We start from the raw sequence: 16,922 nt of genomic DNA on the forward strand, positions 1-16,922 counted from the left end.
AGCGTTTGCAAACTGCCAAGCTTCAATCCGGCTGGCTGTTACACAATTTCCCGGAGTCTTCTACATGTTTGCAATTTTAGGTCTGGCACTTGTAAGGAAGAACTAGTTGTTGGATTGGCAAGTCTCCTGACATTGAATGCTTTACAGATATTCAAGAAATTAATCTTACACACCTTGTAGAAAATATATCGGATGCCCTTAAGGCATAACCGCTATACTTTCAGAACTATGCATTTTTGGACTAAACAGAATTCTTGATAGGTAAGTTTATAGTGATTTCTTGTGGGAATGTGTCTCAGAGACTGCTGCATCATTATTTTAGTTCTCTTTATCAACCCTATTGCTTGCTTTCAGTGCCATAAAATAAGAACAAGCTGCAGTTGATCGTTTTTTCATAAACTTATAGTCTAAGGGAGCATTTCTTACTGAGGAATGAGTTTGCAGCTTGTATACACTCACCTGTATAGTCCTCTCGGCAGATGCACGTGTACCCTCCCTCTCTGCGAGTGCATACTCCTCCATTCATGCAAGGGTTCGAGTAACACAGGTTAATCTCAATTTCACAGTAATCTCCGGTAAATCCTGCCGGGCATCGGCAGCGGAGGCCTGTGATTGGATGGATGGGCCGGAACAGTGTGGATGGGGACGCAATAAAGGGGGCGGAGCTGTTGAAGCGGAGAACGCTGATGCACTTCATATAGTTCTGGCATGGCTCGCGCAAGCACACGTTATCATCAAATGGAAGAACCTGCAAGAACACACAACACAGTGTAAGAAAAGAGTTTATTTGTGTGTTATTTAAACATGATTTGGTAATATCATGAATCTGCGTGAACCTGAAGAAACTGATGTATTTACCATCAAAACTAGCAGTTAATTTTAAAACCTGGCAGTAAATGTAGTTAATTTACAACCCCAGGTGATATCTTTTTCCAAATATAGCGTACACTGTACATTATGTGTGTTTTCTACCTCCATATGCGCAAGAGCATTAAGTCTGGGTCTGTTGAGGTAGAGTTGCTCCTCCAAAGCCTCCGATGGAAAGAACTGACCTCCAGGCAGCGCTGCAGAGAAACTCACGTTGAGCACCCGCCCTGCATCCGCATCCGGCTGCACATTAAACACAAACACATCATCAGGAGACACTGACAGCACCGCTGACACCCCTTCCAGAAAGTGAGTGAGTAGCGGGGACAGGAAGTGCTCCTGGGACATGTTCTGGAGTCGCACAGTTACGCTGCTGCTAAGCATCTCCTCTGTGATAATGAGAACCCGCAACACACACTGAGCGCTGACGCTGTGAATGCCATCTAAAAAAACACATAAAGAGAGAAAGTGATAAATTAAAGAGATACGTGGCTTGAAAATTAATGCTCTGATCTTAATGAGCTCATGAAAGTGCAGTTATGTCTCATCAGTGAAGCATGAATTGCTACTTGCTAGCAATGAAAATAACATAATGCAATGAAACAAATGAAGAGCTCAGATGCAAAACCCTCTAAGTGCGTCTGACATGTTTTCTTGTAAATGAGCATTTGTTTATCAGACTCTAAATGGATTCTGACAACAATCCATTTGTTATATTCTACTGCAGATTTTTATCTGATCTCAGTCTTATGTTGTAGCTTTTCTCAGAGGTCCATCTCAACAAGTCAGGTTTGTGTCAGTACTATCCGTGATGTCATCCTCAGCTCACTGACTGTGAAATTAGCAGCATGGTGAATCATGCGTGGCCACTCAATGCACACAGACCTTATTCTCATATACACACATGCACCTGCACACAACCTCACACATACTGTACTGTACACAAAAGGGTCTGGTTCTGCTGTACATCCTGAACTTTTATTAGGAGAGATTTTACAGAGAGAAATTAGACAAGATAAAGAGGTATTATGCTCAAAGGGTTAGAGATCTTTATCTACACACAAAGTGTACCGGTGATCCTTGCAAAAAGATGATCTAGCCACATTTCACATTGTTATAAACATTTTTTGCATTTCTAAATTTTTCATTAAATCTAAATTATTATAAATACAATTTTACCAAGTTGTAATCCATTTTGGTAACACTTTACTTGAAGGGGTGTGTATAAGACTAACATGACACTTTCATAATCTTGACATGACACGTGTCATGAACATGAAGGAGATTTTATGCACATTTATGACAACTGTCATTAAGTGTCATTTGTTCAATTTAATGCAAAGATGACATTGTTTGAGATGTCTTTGTTATGACAACTTGACATAAACCAATACATCATAACTTGTCATAAATCTGTTAGAAACATGACATAGCAGAATAATTATCAAACTTAGGAAACGATCTAGCTTTATGGGTTAACATTACATTAAAATGTCATTTAAATGTCAGTAAGTGTTAATACTCTGTCAAATAGTTTTATAACAGCATCATGAATAATTTTCTTGACCTCAACTACAGTGGTACAAATTGAACTTGTTATTAAAATGTGTTAATACTATGTTGAAAAATTCTAATACAACAAAATGCAACAGACACATCAAAAGATTATACTTTACATAAAAAAACTGACAACTAACAGAACTTGTTCTTTCTCACACAGAGGGTTTTGAAATTTTTAAAGTAATTAACTGTTTTCCAGCGATATGGACCCAACGCTGCATGGCTTAGCCCATTATTGTACTGTTTTCATTTAAATATAGGTGAATCGGTCTCAAAATGCAATAAAATATCACTTTTTCAATTTTAATTATTACTGGATGATTGATTTTAAACACCTGGAGAAAACTTAAAAATAAAACATTATGACCTGAAGAATGTTCATGACGCTGAGTATTAACACTTAATGACATTTTAATGATAAATTATATTTGTACCACAGTAGTTGAGGTCAAGAAAAATATTCATGACGCTGTTATAAAACTATATGACAGTATTAACACTTAATGACATTTTAATTATAAATTCAATTTGTATCGCTGGTAAAAAGTGGTCAGTTATGTTGTCTTGGTTTATCTCAAGTTGTCACAAAGACATCTCAAACAATGTTATCTTTGCATTAAAAATTATGTAATTGAATGAATGACACTTAAAGTAGGGGTGCATGATTTTTGAGAAACGCTTTGAAAAAGGGAGTCGGGCTGAGTACCGAAACACACTTCCGAAAGCCAATCAGCAGTAAGAGGCATGTCTACTAACCAACATTGTTGCATGGGTTGCGTATGTGTGGATGGGTCTATTAAAAGAAGGTCCAGATTCTATTGGGGTAGGGGCGTGTTTGTTTAGGTGATTTCAAATGTCAACATTGGCTTTTAGAGATTGTGCACCTCGCCTTTAATGACAGTTGACACAAACGTGCACAAAATCTCCTTCATGTTTATTGCACGTGTCATGTCATGATTATGAAGGTGTCATGTCAGTCTTATAAATTGTTTTGTTGCATTACAATGACTATAATGGATTCCAGAATTACAGTAATAAAAATTAAAGAAGACAATATGCTTAATTGTTACACTCTAAGAAATGCTTATTTAGTTCGGAGCATGGCTTGGTAAAAAACGGCACAAACCATACTGTTAGCTAGAATAAACCTAGAAAATATCCCTGTTTGACCCAGCCAAGCATTTTGTATTAAAACAGTCCAGAATAGGTTATTTAAACCCAATGACTGGGTTTGTTCATATTTTACCCAACAATGGGTTGAAACAACCCAAGATTTTATATAATAACAAATAAGTATATTATATGTTATAATAAGTATGTTATAATAAGTATAATAACAACATACTAAATGTTTGTTAAATATGACCTGAATATGTTGCAGGTTTTGTGCGATTCACCATATACCTGTACATTTATTCTATTCTAATTTTGTAGGTTTACGTTTTTCAAGTGATTTATAAGTAACTTACAGGGCGTTTCAAACCCACCACCTTTGTGATACTAACACACTGCTCTACCAACTGAACTACAAAATTATTGGTTTATATTAATACACCCACTGTTTCAAATATTAAATTTAGACTTTGAAACATACGCCAAAAATAAACACCAATACACCATTATCACTGAAGCATGCAATAGTGTTGTTAGTAATGGGAGTTTGATGTTTCAGTACCAGTAACAAAAACAATGTCAAAGCGTTTCAGAATATATAACACTGTTGACTGTTTTAAAGTAGTTTTTTTTTCAATTTTCTTTCAAACGTCCTGTGGATACATTTAAAATGCTTTGCCAATAAATGTCATTATGCATTTAGTTTCAGCAGTGATTTTAAATTGAGTAAAGGAAATGATTCAGCAGAAAGAGAGCGAGAGATGGATGGATGGATCTGGGGTCAAGATAGCTGGTTGCTGGTAAAGAGGAAAGATGGAAAGAAATAAAAGCATTGAGGATAAAATGGAAGTGGGGAGGTGCGGTGAAAGAGAGATGTTAGATCATAATGTCAGTCCTTTAAAAGTCCAACCTTTGGTGCTGATAAGCTTTTTCCATTATATTCCTCTTCCATCCCCCTTCCTCTCTCTCATACACAAACAGAAACATGACTTCTTCACAACCACACCTGCCATTTAACTTACCATTTAACCTGTACCTCAACTAAAGTCTTTACAGAACCAACAACCCTCCTTTGCTTACCACACCATACACAAAGACGGTTTGCATCAATTGTGAGATCCAAATATGTTTGTTTTCATGGTGAGCATAAAATTATAGTTGCTACTGTATAACTAAAGTTGTACTATAATCAGAGCGGTCAGTTAAATTTGCACAACTCAGGTTAAAATTATAAGAATTGGTGAACCCTTCCCAGAACAAAATTGTAGGTTGGATCCTCCCTGGGCCCAGAATTACAATGCCCTCCCCCATACACTCGCCATGCAGGGTAGATGCACGTTTAGTGTCGTATTTGTCATTCGGTGCCTACAATGTGAATTTTTTTAATGTCACTGGATGTCTCAGTGTCTAAAGAGATTATATCCTCCTTTGATGAAATGCCACCCAGAGTGAGAGAAAGAGAAAGAGGGAACGCAATAGGGAGAGAAAAAAAAGAAAGGGTAGAAGCAGAGAAGCAGAAACATGGAGTGTTTACATTGACGACAGAAAGATGAAGGCAATATCTAACAGACAAGAGACCCGGGAGAGTGTTTGTTTGCGCGTAAGACCGAGATGAAGAAAAGACTGATGGAGAGGAGGAGTGGGAGGTGAAGCAGAAGTGGGGGAGGGGTTTGAGGTGGCAGCTGGTTTGATTATAGGATTATAAAGCAGTGACTCCCTCCCTACTGACCTCCCGAAAACACTCTCCCTACCCCTCTCCCTCTTTAACACAACACAGCCATTAAAAAGCCCAATGGAAATGCCTAGCAAGCAGAAAAGCATTTGTTGATATATTATTTGCAGCATTTGTGATTGTGAATTTTAAACATTTTTATTTGCTAAAGCTGACATTATGTAGTAGTGCATGATCATATAACCAAGGTGTGTACTAACTAAAGCACTGTCCGAACAACACTGAAGCAATTGCATAAAATCCTCAATTGCTATTAACAGCAACAGCTTTTGGGGGGAACATGGTATGGTTACTCAGTAGTAGTACTGCAACAAAAACTAAACAAAACAAGTCATTTTTAGCTGTAGCTTACAGCAGGCAAATGCTGATTAAATTAACACATCCAGACCAGTATCCCACAGAGTGTAAAATTACAAATGTGTGTTTCCTAATTATTTTTTTAATACCTGTTACTGTGAAATCTGTATGAGACAAACCATGCTGAAAACACAAGCGCAGCTAATCGCAGCTTCTGTTGTGTTTTGGATGGCGGTGTGTCCATATTAGGCTAATAACTAGTTTTAACAGAAAGTGCTTCACCAGACAGACCACCAAATACAATCTCACGGTAGAACTACTGGGGAACAACACCACTTCTGTTGCCGAAATGCGTGCGCGGATTCTATTTGTTTAATGGTCTGACTAGTTGCTAAAACTAAACTCTCAAACAAATACCTCGTCGAAAATAACAAATGTTTTGGGTTCCTATGCAATCTACGTGTTGTTTATTTTGCTTGTTATATAAATAAACTACTTTAAAAGGACTTTGTTGTTATTTTTCTTTGCAGAGTTTACCGGAAGTTACGTGATGACCACGAAAGCCGTGTGTTTATGTTGTTACTGCTGAAACCGTCTATAAGGTACTCTTGTGAGAAGCTTTCATGAAATCGAAATGTATGTTTTCAGGCTTAGTATGTAAATGCTTCAAAACTAAATACTCATACACTCTAAAATACGCAGGGTTATTTTCGACCTTTTTCCGTCGGGTTAAATTAACCCAGAAAACTTTTATATTTCACTCAACAGTGTGTTAAAACAACCCAGCATTGGTTAAACTACAACCCACCAGTCTGGGTTTGTCCTTTTTTGATCCAACACTAGGTTGAAAATAACCCAGCATATTAGCATTTAAAATTTACAGTCCCTCACTTCCATCAACACCGATCAGTGTTTTTAATGAAATCATTCTGCACTTCAGCTTCTCATCAGAATTCAGGCTGTGGTTGTTTTTGTAGTGCAGGCAGGGGTCCAATTGTTGCACCGTACTTTATTAAGCATTTATTGCAATAAAAGACAGGAAATAAAAATTTATTCTAGGCTGTGAGTTAAACTAAATGCTATTGTACATGCTACACAATAACTTTATTTAGCTATACAGACTTTTATACTAGGGCAGCCTACATGAATCCGTACTGAACAGAATGGACACAGTGCTTTTAGTGCAAAATACACAATGACATAAATGATTATTTTCTCTGCTGCCACATATAGACGGTTTCAGCAGTAAAAACGGCTTTCGTGGAACACACGTAACTTTCGGTAAACTCCGCTGAATCAATAACAACAAAGTCCTTCAAGAGTAGATAACTTCTGATAACAAGCAAAATAAACAACAAGCAGATTACCTTATTTCATATTACACAGCTAAAGCTATAAAAAACGACAATGAGCTAACGTTGCTGTGTAAAATGTGTATATAATGTTAAACCGGTTAAATACCAAACCTTCCATCACAGAGCGTGCGGGGGGGGGGGTCCATGATCGCCGTCTCCCCTTGTCTTTAGGAAACCAAAACACCTGCTATCCTCGACGAGGCACCTGTTCCAGACTTCAGTTTAGCCACTAAACCGGAAGCAAAGTTCCGACCCGACGTGTAACCGTGACAACGCACGTGCGTTAGATGAAACCGTCGGTGTCTCAACTGTTAATTTTTTTCTATTCACCTAAACACGTAATTGACAGGTATCATACCGCACTCGCAGATGTGCTTGCTTAGAAGAGCACATCCTCACCCTAGGCTGGAAACATACTATACACAAATATGTGAATGTGTCTTGATATGCAAGATGGATTTCACCTATGAGATTTAAAACATGGCAATTATGTAATCCAATGTTCTTAAAAAAATAAATAACTAATAAAGTGCATTATTTATTGTCCGTGGTGTACATTTTTACAAATAGGACATTCCAAATGTTTTCATAGAAAATTGTTTTGGCAGGTTTATTAAATTTAGGCACACACACGCACACACACACACACACACATATATGCACACACAAAATAATCCTTTCCAAAGCTTATTAAGAGTTTCAATAAATGCGATTTTCCATTTCTTTCATCTAAAATAATTTCCACTTCAACCATTCAAATGCAAGACTTCTCTAAAACCCGAATAACGATTATTTTCTCTCTCAATCACAGAGTCTCTATTCTTCTAAATGTTTTGTATCCATCTCATTTCATTACCTAAACTCTCTCCGAGCTTTGCATAATTCTAAAACTCGGCTTAAAAATAATAGCTCAAACATTTTGCATGCATATTACTAGCCTAGCATGAGTAAAAGGCTCCATGTCTCACGGGTCTCTGGTGAAATGCTTAGGTGTATATGCCCTTCATAGTTCAAATTATTCACCTGGAAACCTATTCTACCCCCATCAGCCAGGAGACAGAAATAAACAGACTGCACTTATTAGCACACTCTCATAAACTCACTGACTAACACACCAACACACAAATTGTCACGTAAAATATGCTCAAACAAACCCAGATACAGGCATAAACTATGTGATTGCCATGAACAAATATCTATGCTCTGTTTGTTTCCAAAGCCAGGCTTCCCCTAAGGATGTCCTATTACAAGTAAAGTAGAACAGGGAGAGAGAGAGAGAGAGAGAGAGAGAGAGAGAGAGAGAGAGAAAGAGAGAGAAAGAGAAAAAGAGAGAGAAAGCATGCAAGATAAGAGGGCTGCCTGTAATCCTCTATTAAACTACATACTTTACAGATGTGTACAAACACGGATGAAGCACATTCATTTAATGATGCATTAGGCCTTAGACCAATGTTGCTTTGGCCTCCCTATAATGTATATTAAATCACACCATAATGGGCTTTTATGAAATAAACACAGCAAATTGCACATACACATTTGCCTTGCTTGGAAAATAACAACAAAAAACTATGTTAAACTTCAAACTTTATCATTTCTTTTTTCAAAACAATGAAATGTGTGCTCATTAAGAAACTATAACTGTGCTGCTCCTCTGGGTAAATTAAAATAAAAAGGGATTATTTAATGGGGAATTTATTCATATTAACCCTCTATCTCCCTTAGGACATCAAAACAACAAAAAGATGAAATCTTACAACAGAGCGGAAAGCAGCTCCACCTATTTAGATACATAAACACACACACATACACTATCTTTATTCATTTAAAGTCTCATATGAGAGAAAAAGCGAGATAAAAGGAGAAACAGAGCGCAAACAAAAAGGAATGGGGGGTGGAGTGAAAGAAGAGTAAAGAAGGGTGAAAGAGTGAATTTTACCAGAGGGAAACTGAGCTGTCTAACACTTACCTCAATGCCTTACTCATACACTTAAGCTTGTTTCACTATATTAGTAAAGAACCACTATTAACCAAAAATGCCAGATAATTGTGAGGACATATTCAAACTTTGACCATAACAAGCACAGTTAAAGTGTATATACACATGAAAATCGAATAAAATCAGTATTGTTCCTCATCATAAATTCAGTTGACCTTAAATTCTGTATTTTTTTAACCAGCGTAGACTATAATAAGTAACACACATAACAGCCACAAACCCACATTCATCATGTTAAATTTATCATTTTTGTCATCTGTAAATAACAAATCACCTTTTATAGCCTTTCAAAAACCACAATTATATAAGCTTTCCAGCAAACACCATCCACAAAACCAACCGTTGTAACAGTGCAACGCTCTTTTTTAGCACTAATTCTATCTCATGTTACCACCGAAATGCCATTAAAGGGTATTGTTACTGGCTAATACCAGTAAGAAATCATTCCAGTATAAGGTAATTCACATCGATCCCTAAACGTTTTAGAGAAAAAAGGCTTGCCAGTCAATCAAGAGTCAGCTTTCTCTAAGGATATCTTGTGATTCGTTCCTTTTTATCTTTAACCCTTTAACACAGACACACAGCCTTCAGCAAAATTTCATAATAGAGCACTGAGCCATTTACATGGCAGAAAAGATGTAGCCAAACTAATTTGACCTGATTTGGTTTTATCCTCTAATAGCCCTTGCCTCATTTTCCCATTTCCTACTTTTTTCCAATCCCCCTTACATTTTTCTCTCCCCCACTTCCTTTTTCTCAAATATCTGGTTCTTACCAGTAACGGTGACAAGCATGGGGGCCACCAGCGGTCGGTTGTTGTCCAGTTTTCGGCTGAGCCGGATCTCTCCACTGGTGTGGTTCAGTAGCAGCAGATGCAGCTCGTTTCCTCTGTCAATAGTGTAGTAGAGACGGTCTGAAACATCTGGGTCATGGGCCGGAACCCTGCCAATAACGCCACTTGGGAAGGTGTTGGACCGATTGGATACAAAGTTGTTGAAGATGATTTGAAAGTCCTGCATTTGGGGCCCATTATCGTTCTGGTCCACGAGTCGGATCCGCACTGTGGCCCGGCTTACTAGCGGCGCTGATGTGGCCTGGACGACGATGACATACTCATTCCGTGTCTCATAGTCGAGGTCAATTAAAGATGTAAGCTCTCCTGAAAAAATGTCCATCTGGAAGATTTCTGGAATATTGCCCTCTACAATCTGATACATAATCTGAGCATGTGGGCCCTCGTCTGGATCCGTCGCTGTAATCTGTGCTACTACAGAACCGACAGCACTATTTTCTTTTACTAGAACATCAAAGTCATCAGCAGGGAACACTGGGGCATTGTCATTCACATCCATAACACTGACTTGAATGTGTACAGGTGTCCTTTGAGGTGGAACACCACGATCCACAGCAAATGCTGTCAGCTCGTAGAATGGGACACTTTCGCGGTCGAGTCTCCTGACAGTACGGACAATTCCAGACGTCGGTTCGATGGTAAAATCACCATCACCGTCCTCTCCATTCTGAAAGGTGTACTGGACACGACCATTGGCATGAGCATCACGGTCTGTAGCGGAGATCTGTAGTACGCTAGTGAAGGGCGGGGCATCTTCACTGACTCCACCCTGATACCTGGGGCTCAGGAACTGAGGTGCATTGTCATTCACATCATTAACATTGACCTCTACATATGTCGTGTCAGACTTTTGTGGAATTCCGTTGTCACGAGCTGTGATGGCAAGAGTGTAGGTCATCTGGTCCTCATAGTCCAGCTCAGCTTGTAGTGTGATCGCTCCAGTTCCTGGATCTATACGAAACTGTGGAATGTTGTCCTCTAAGTAATAAGTGATGCGTGCGTTTTCTCCAACATCTTCATCTGTAGCACTTATAACCACCACAGTGCTGCCAGGAGGTCGATCCTCGTTTATGCTTACTGAATAATGAGCGCTCTGAAACACAGGACGGTGTGTGTTGGCATCTGTGATGTTGACGTGCACCTGACAGGTGTCGTGGAGTGTTCTGTCGGATGCAGTGACTGTTAGCACATAGCGACGTTCTTGTTTGTAGTCCAAAGGCAGGGCAAGAGTCACAAGGCCAGCTCCACTGGCTGTGCTAATGGCAAACCGATTACGTGTGTTTCCACCGGTGATTTGATACGTGACCGCGCTATTTACATCTCGGTCAACTGCAGTTACGCTGACCACGCTTGTGCCAACAGCTGCATCTTCGTTTAGTCTGACGTAATACTCTTTTTGTAGAAATTCTGGCCTGTTGTCATTAACATCCATTACTGTGATGGTAACACTAGCTGTGGCGGAAAGAGGCGGGGCACCATAATCCCGTGCCTCTACACCAAAGAAATAGTGCTCTACTGATTCACGGTCAAGCTCTGAGCTCACAGTGACCCAGCCAGTGGCGGCATTAATAACAAACGGTGTATCTGTGCCAGTTCCCGTTAGACGATATTCCAGTCGTGCGTTGTCACCATTATCTGTGTCAATAGCTTGTATGTGGAGAATAGAGTGACCAATGGGAGCGCTCTCCAGCACTGTAGCCTGAAAAGGTGTGGATACAAAAATTGGTGGATTATCATTGACATCTGTGACCTGGATGCTTACAATTCCAGTGTTGTTGGACAGTGGTGGGCGCCCGTTGTCCTGAGCCCGCAGACGTAGTGTGTATTCACGCTCGGCCTCAAAGTCTAGTGGGGCCACCACCTGGATTTCTCCAGTAACACTGTCAATAGCAAACTGTCCTCTGCTGTTTCCACTAATGATGTTGTAATGTACAGCTGCATTCACGTCTTTATCCTGATCCGAAGCACTAACTCGAAGTATTTCAGAATGGGGACGAACATCCTCTCTAACAGCAACCACATACCGCTTTTGACTGAATTGGGGCACATTGTCATTCTCATCCAACACGGTTATATGGACGCTAACAGTAACCGACCGTGGCCCCGGCTCTCTCCCCTGGTCGCTTGCTTCCACCAGCAATGTGTAACGCTCATTTACTTCTCTGTCAACAATGCCTCGTGTTGTGATCAATCCAGATCGTGGGTCGATCTCAAAAGCCGAACGTGCTACAGGTGCACTTTCTCCAATAAATCTGTAACGTATGTTTGCATTTGCCGGCGAGTCGAGATCTGTCGCTCGTAACTGTAAAATGGGATATCCCTCTTCTACGTTCTCTCGAATCGTCTCGCGGTACTCTGTTTGCTCAAACACGGGAGAGTGATCGTTACGATCAGCCACAGTGATGGTCACCATAGTCGTTCCAGAAAGACGCGGTGAGCCATGGTCTGTGGCAGTAACCCTGAAATAGTGCAGGTCCATGTGTTCTCTATCCAAAATGTGTGTGGTGGTGAGAAGGCCAGTAATTGGGTCAATTTGGAAGTAGTCCATGGATCTGCTGTTCATTAAAGGGGCCATGCTGTAACCAAGTCTGCCTGCCTCACCACCATCAGGGTCCTCGGCTGTCATAGCTATGACTGATGTACCAGGAGGCTGGTTCTCAGCAACCTGAACCTGATAGTTATACTGGGAAAAATGGGGTTGTCGATTAGCAGCTCTGCGGGAGCGCCCAACAGGAGGGACACCTGCCTGTCCTTCATCAAATTCCTGTTTCTGTACTCTCTGCACTTCATCACTCTTTACATCATTTTCTTTCTCTCTATACTGATTTTTTTGTATGTTTTCTGCCTCATCTTCACTGTGTTTAAGCTCATCTCTTTCAGTCCATATTCCCTCATATTTATGCCACTTTATGTTTTTATCTTCTTCACTTTTTAATTTCAAGGTGTCATTACTTTGAACTTTACCTGTTTTATCCACCAAATTCGTGCTTTCATCAACTGACTGTTCCTTTGTGTCTTCTGCAATCACCCACTCTACGCTTTCTTCTCTTTCTCTTCGTGCACGCTGTCTGTCTCCCTTCCAACTCTCCTCCCCTTTGACCCCGCCCTCTCTCTCTTCCGCCCTCCTACCGCACTCCTTTCGCTGACTAACACCCTCAGCTTGTAATGACACCCGTTTACCCGATTTTAATTGCGGCCGCGTGGCTCCCCCATCGGCGCTTAAACTCTCGTCATCGCTGTCGTCATCACAATCTGCACGCGTGACACTAGAGCAAAGATCAGGTGAGTTTTCCTCTCTTGTAAAGTCGATCTCTTCACTGGCAGAAACATTGAGTGTTTTGTTTTCATTTTGGTAACCAGAACTACCGCTGTTGGTGTTATAATCGGGCTTTTTTGCGCAGTTGTTGTTGTTACTGTTCCAATTCCACAAGTGAAAACTTTCAGCAAAGTTCACGGAGTTTGTGATAGGAGCTGTCCACATGCGTGGTGCTGAATCTCCCCTCGCGCTCTCTGTATGACCGAGACCACCCGTGTGTGAGTGTGAGTCACGAGGTTGTCCAGTAAAGTTGAGCTCAACTAAGAGGTAGATATGTGATGCAGTATGACCCCTGTTCTCCACAGCAGATGACTCAGAGTTGTGCTCATCACTGATATCCAAAGATGTTGCAACAGGAGAGATGTCTTTCCAGTCAGCCTCTGGCATTAAATCTCCTGTCGTTTCGCCTAATCCATCAGTGTGTGCACAAGAGGACATCTGTGAAGAAATCCTGTCACACCTTCTACACTTCCTACACTTTTCCAGATCGTTTGTGTTACTCGTCTTGGAATTTAAACATAGTGATATCGAGCTGTTGTATGATAATATAGTGCTTGAATTTTCTCCACAAACAGCATAGCTCGTGCGCTTCAGAGAGATGTTGAACCGGTGCCAGTCACTGCTGTGCCAGCTTGGTGTGCGCACGGCAGCAAATTCCGTGATCCGGTGTGACTCGAGACAGCTGTTTGCTTCGCCTGCTTGTTTTGGAGAGAGGAGCTGCGCGCACGGATCCGAGCATCTCCGGGTATTGCCAAAGTCCGTTTTAAAAGACCTATTCAAGCCCTCTCTGCTGAGATCGATAACATTCAGCGGGCGTGAAAGGGGACGGTCCGATGTCGCTTTGTCTAATTTATTGGCGTCCAAAACACTGCAAGCCACATTAGAATGAGAATAGTATTGTAGTAACGCCATAGATGGTCTCGTGGCACCGGTAAACTCCTGCTTTGAGTGACGCGAGCAGTGATCAGGCCTATCCACGGTTCCACTTGTATCCAACTGCGAGCCCAATAACGCGCAACCCAGCACCCGGTGCACGCTTTGTGCAACGACCCTGTCCGTGGTGATTTGTAGATGTGTTTGTGGCCGTCTAGTCCTTTGTATAGTCCTCTTTTTGTCATACTGAACAGGAGAGTCGAGAACGGGCGAAACAACGCCCTTCTCCCCGCCGCCACCGTCACTACAAACAGGCTGGTGATGACAGCGTCCAGTGTGTATAAATACTGTCCGGTTATCCGGCCACCACGAACACGCAGGTGGCATTCCCATTGCACTGTACCGTAAGCATTGTTCGCACACTAGATATTTTATTAGCCGTCCATGCGACTGTGTCCGTACATGCTGGATATTCCAGTTGCCCCCAGCCAGAGCCCCCGTTAGCGTTCCTTCGGGTGAGCTTACGCTTCGCGTGTCTCCGGGGGCTGGGTGGGAGCGGCAGTACGGCCCTGCTGCACACACCGGGATAACGGTGAACAAAGAACTGAGGAGAAGGTGTAGGAGCAGCGGCGACAGCGAGCCCAAGTCCGGTAGCAGTGCAGCCATTAGTGTAGTGAAATCCTTTCTCTCTCTCCCCCGTTCTCCCCCTCTCCTTCCCAGTCTCTCTGTACTGAAATCTTTCTCTCTCCAAACGCCGGTCAAGTGGCCAGCTCATCCACCACCGCCCGACTCCTTCCGCCGTGCTCCCGGGTCGCTCGGTGATCCCGGGAAGCTCGCATCTACTCTCGGTGTTTGCTGGAGCTCCGGCTAGCAGCGGCACGGGCGCAGCATCTCTCATTCACATCCAACATGGCTCACAGCGAACCCGGTGATACCCTCACTCCTCCCCCTCTCGCTTCTCTCTTTTCTCTCTCTCTCTCTCTCTCTCTCTTGAAGACTAGAATGGTTTGTTCCAGTGTGCGCGAGGCTGTTGCTCAGATGCCATGTCCGCTGGATGGATTCAATAACGTGACAATCTATCAATATCAAAGTGAAATCATGCAAAGAAACAAAACCCACAAAATCAAACTACATGCTTTGCGCAATGAAATGGAACAAAAAATATAGTCACCTCAAATATGTATCAAAAAAGAAATATACATTTAATTTAAATTCTATTGATATTTGTTGAACTGAAAAAAAATGAAAAAATAAATCTTATTTGTATATTATTGCAGCATGTTTTTGATCAATTTAAAGTATATTTGGCCCATGTAAAGTGTCTGGGAGCGCGTGCAACATGTTGCAGATTTATCAAACAGTTGGAGTCTATTTGTGATGTCATGTTTTATCCAAGAAACATTTCCAGAGGTGGTATTTCTATCCATTCAATTCAGTGCAGGCCTACTGAATTCATATTGCATTTTCCTTCTCTCCTTCCATTCCCATTCCTACTCAGTAGACAATGTTTTCTATGTAGCGTTTGACTCCAGGCATATATGTTTTTGCTATTTTCATTATATTTTAAATCATACTACATGTGGGCAAATCGTAGAGCCACGTGTCACAGCCCTGCATGGCGGATGTAAAATCCACGCTTAGTCAGAAATAGACTTGTGCTTTACAAAAAACCAATCTGTGTCTCACACAGTCTGTCTGCTACTGACATGGTTGGAACGAATCCACGGATGTTGAAAAATTCATAGGGCTCTCTCTCTCCGATAAGCTGCTCTCATATGAACTGCAGAGGTGACTACTGTAAAGGACTTGTGCTGTCTGTGTGTTGTTTCCAGTGATGTCTAAGCAGAAACAAATCGTTTGTGAATTTGTTTGTGAGATTCATTCCTGGTCTTTAGTGCAGCATGTGTGACTGTGTGTATGTCTAGATGTTTGATGGTATTATATATCACACAGTTACGGAAGCACTTAATCACGTTAAATGAGAAGGAGAGGGATTCCCGTAACTGAAATCCTTCCCTGTGAAACCTGTCTGATAGACTGAATGCTAACACAGATCAACCCGCCTGCGATTCAGTGGCTTGCCAAACACCTGCTGGGGAATGCAATCATGTTATGCGTTACTCATCATAACCCAAATAAAACGAAACCCATAAGTCGCATAATTCTTGCGTGTCATGAAATGCTTATGCTGATGCCTACATTTCAACTCAGTGCTTATTCTTCTGATGCACCAAAGTGAAATGTATCCCACTTTTAAAGGAAAATGCCACCGTTTTTCAAAATTTTACCATGTTCTTACCTCAACAGATGAATTAATACATAGCTATTTTTTTTAATGCGTGCACTTTTGATCTTTGTACAGCGCCTCGTGAATGTGTTAGCATTTAGCCGAGCCCCATTCATTTCTTAGGATCCAAACAGGGATGAATTTAGAAGCCACCAAACACTTCCGTGTTTTCCCTTTTTAAAGACTGTTACATAAGTAGTTGCAAGAGTAAGTATGGTGGCACAAAATAAAACTTTTGTTTGGAGCCATAGGAATTAATGGGGCTAGGCTAAATGCTAACACATTCAAGAAGCGCTGTTCAAAAATTGAAAGTGGATGCATTATAAAAAAAATAGGTATGTATTAATAGGGCTGTCACAGAAATTTGGCTGACGGTTAATTGTTTAATAAATTGTGATGATTAAATGCCTGTTTATTGCTTTGACATTTAATTCTCATAAATTTTTTGTTTATTAATTTTTTTTACAGATTGTTGTGGTTATTTAAATTAAATCGTTTGCAAGGTTTATCTGGCAGTAAATATTTATACACATAACAAATTTTTAAAAGTAATCTGATACTGTCTCGTTTATAGAGGCGCTGCAGCTCCCCCTTGTGTTTTTTAGAGAGATGTGCAATCATTGCGGTGAGGTCAAACAATTGCGATGAGACGATTATTTAATCATTGTGAAGG

At 40.9% G+C, this 16,922-nt stretch overlaps 1 protein-coding gene across 1 annotated transcript in view; it reads right to left on the minus strand.

Annotated features, from left to right (window-relative positions):
• The window catches only part of celsr3 (cadherin, EGF LAG seven-pass G-type receptor 3), a 51,905-nt gene extending 36,976 nt beyond the window's left edge, over positions 1-14,929 (minus strand). The window contains exons 1-3 of the mRNA XM_073867810.1: positions 9,696-14,929; positions 973-1,310; positions 460-748 (exon numbers count right to left, since the gene is read on the minus strand). Of these exons, the coding sequence (XP_073723911.1) occupies positions 460-748; positions 973-1,310; positions 9,696-14,628 (5,560 nt within the window). The 5' untranslated portion in view covers positions 14,629-14,929. The remainder of the gene's footprint in view (positions 1-459; positions 749-972; positions 1,311-9,695) is intronic.
• Between the last annotated feature and the right edge of the window lie 1,993 nt (positions 14,930-16,922).

The sequence above is a fragment of the Misgurnus anguillicaudatus genome, chromosome 5, assembly GCF_027580225.2.
Source record: "Misgurnus anguillicaudatus chromosome 5, ASM2758022v2, whole genome shotgun sequence".
Classification (NCBI taxonomy): Eukaryota; Metazoa; Chordata; class Actinopteri; order Cypriniformes; family Cobitidae; genus Misgurnus; species Misgurnus anguillicaudatus.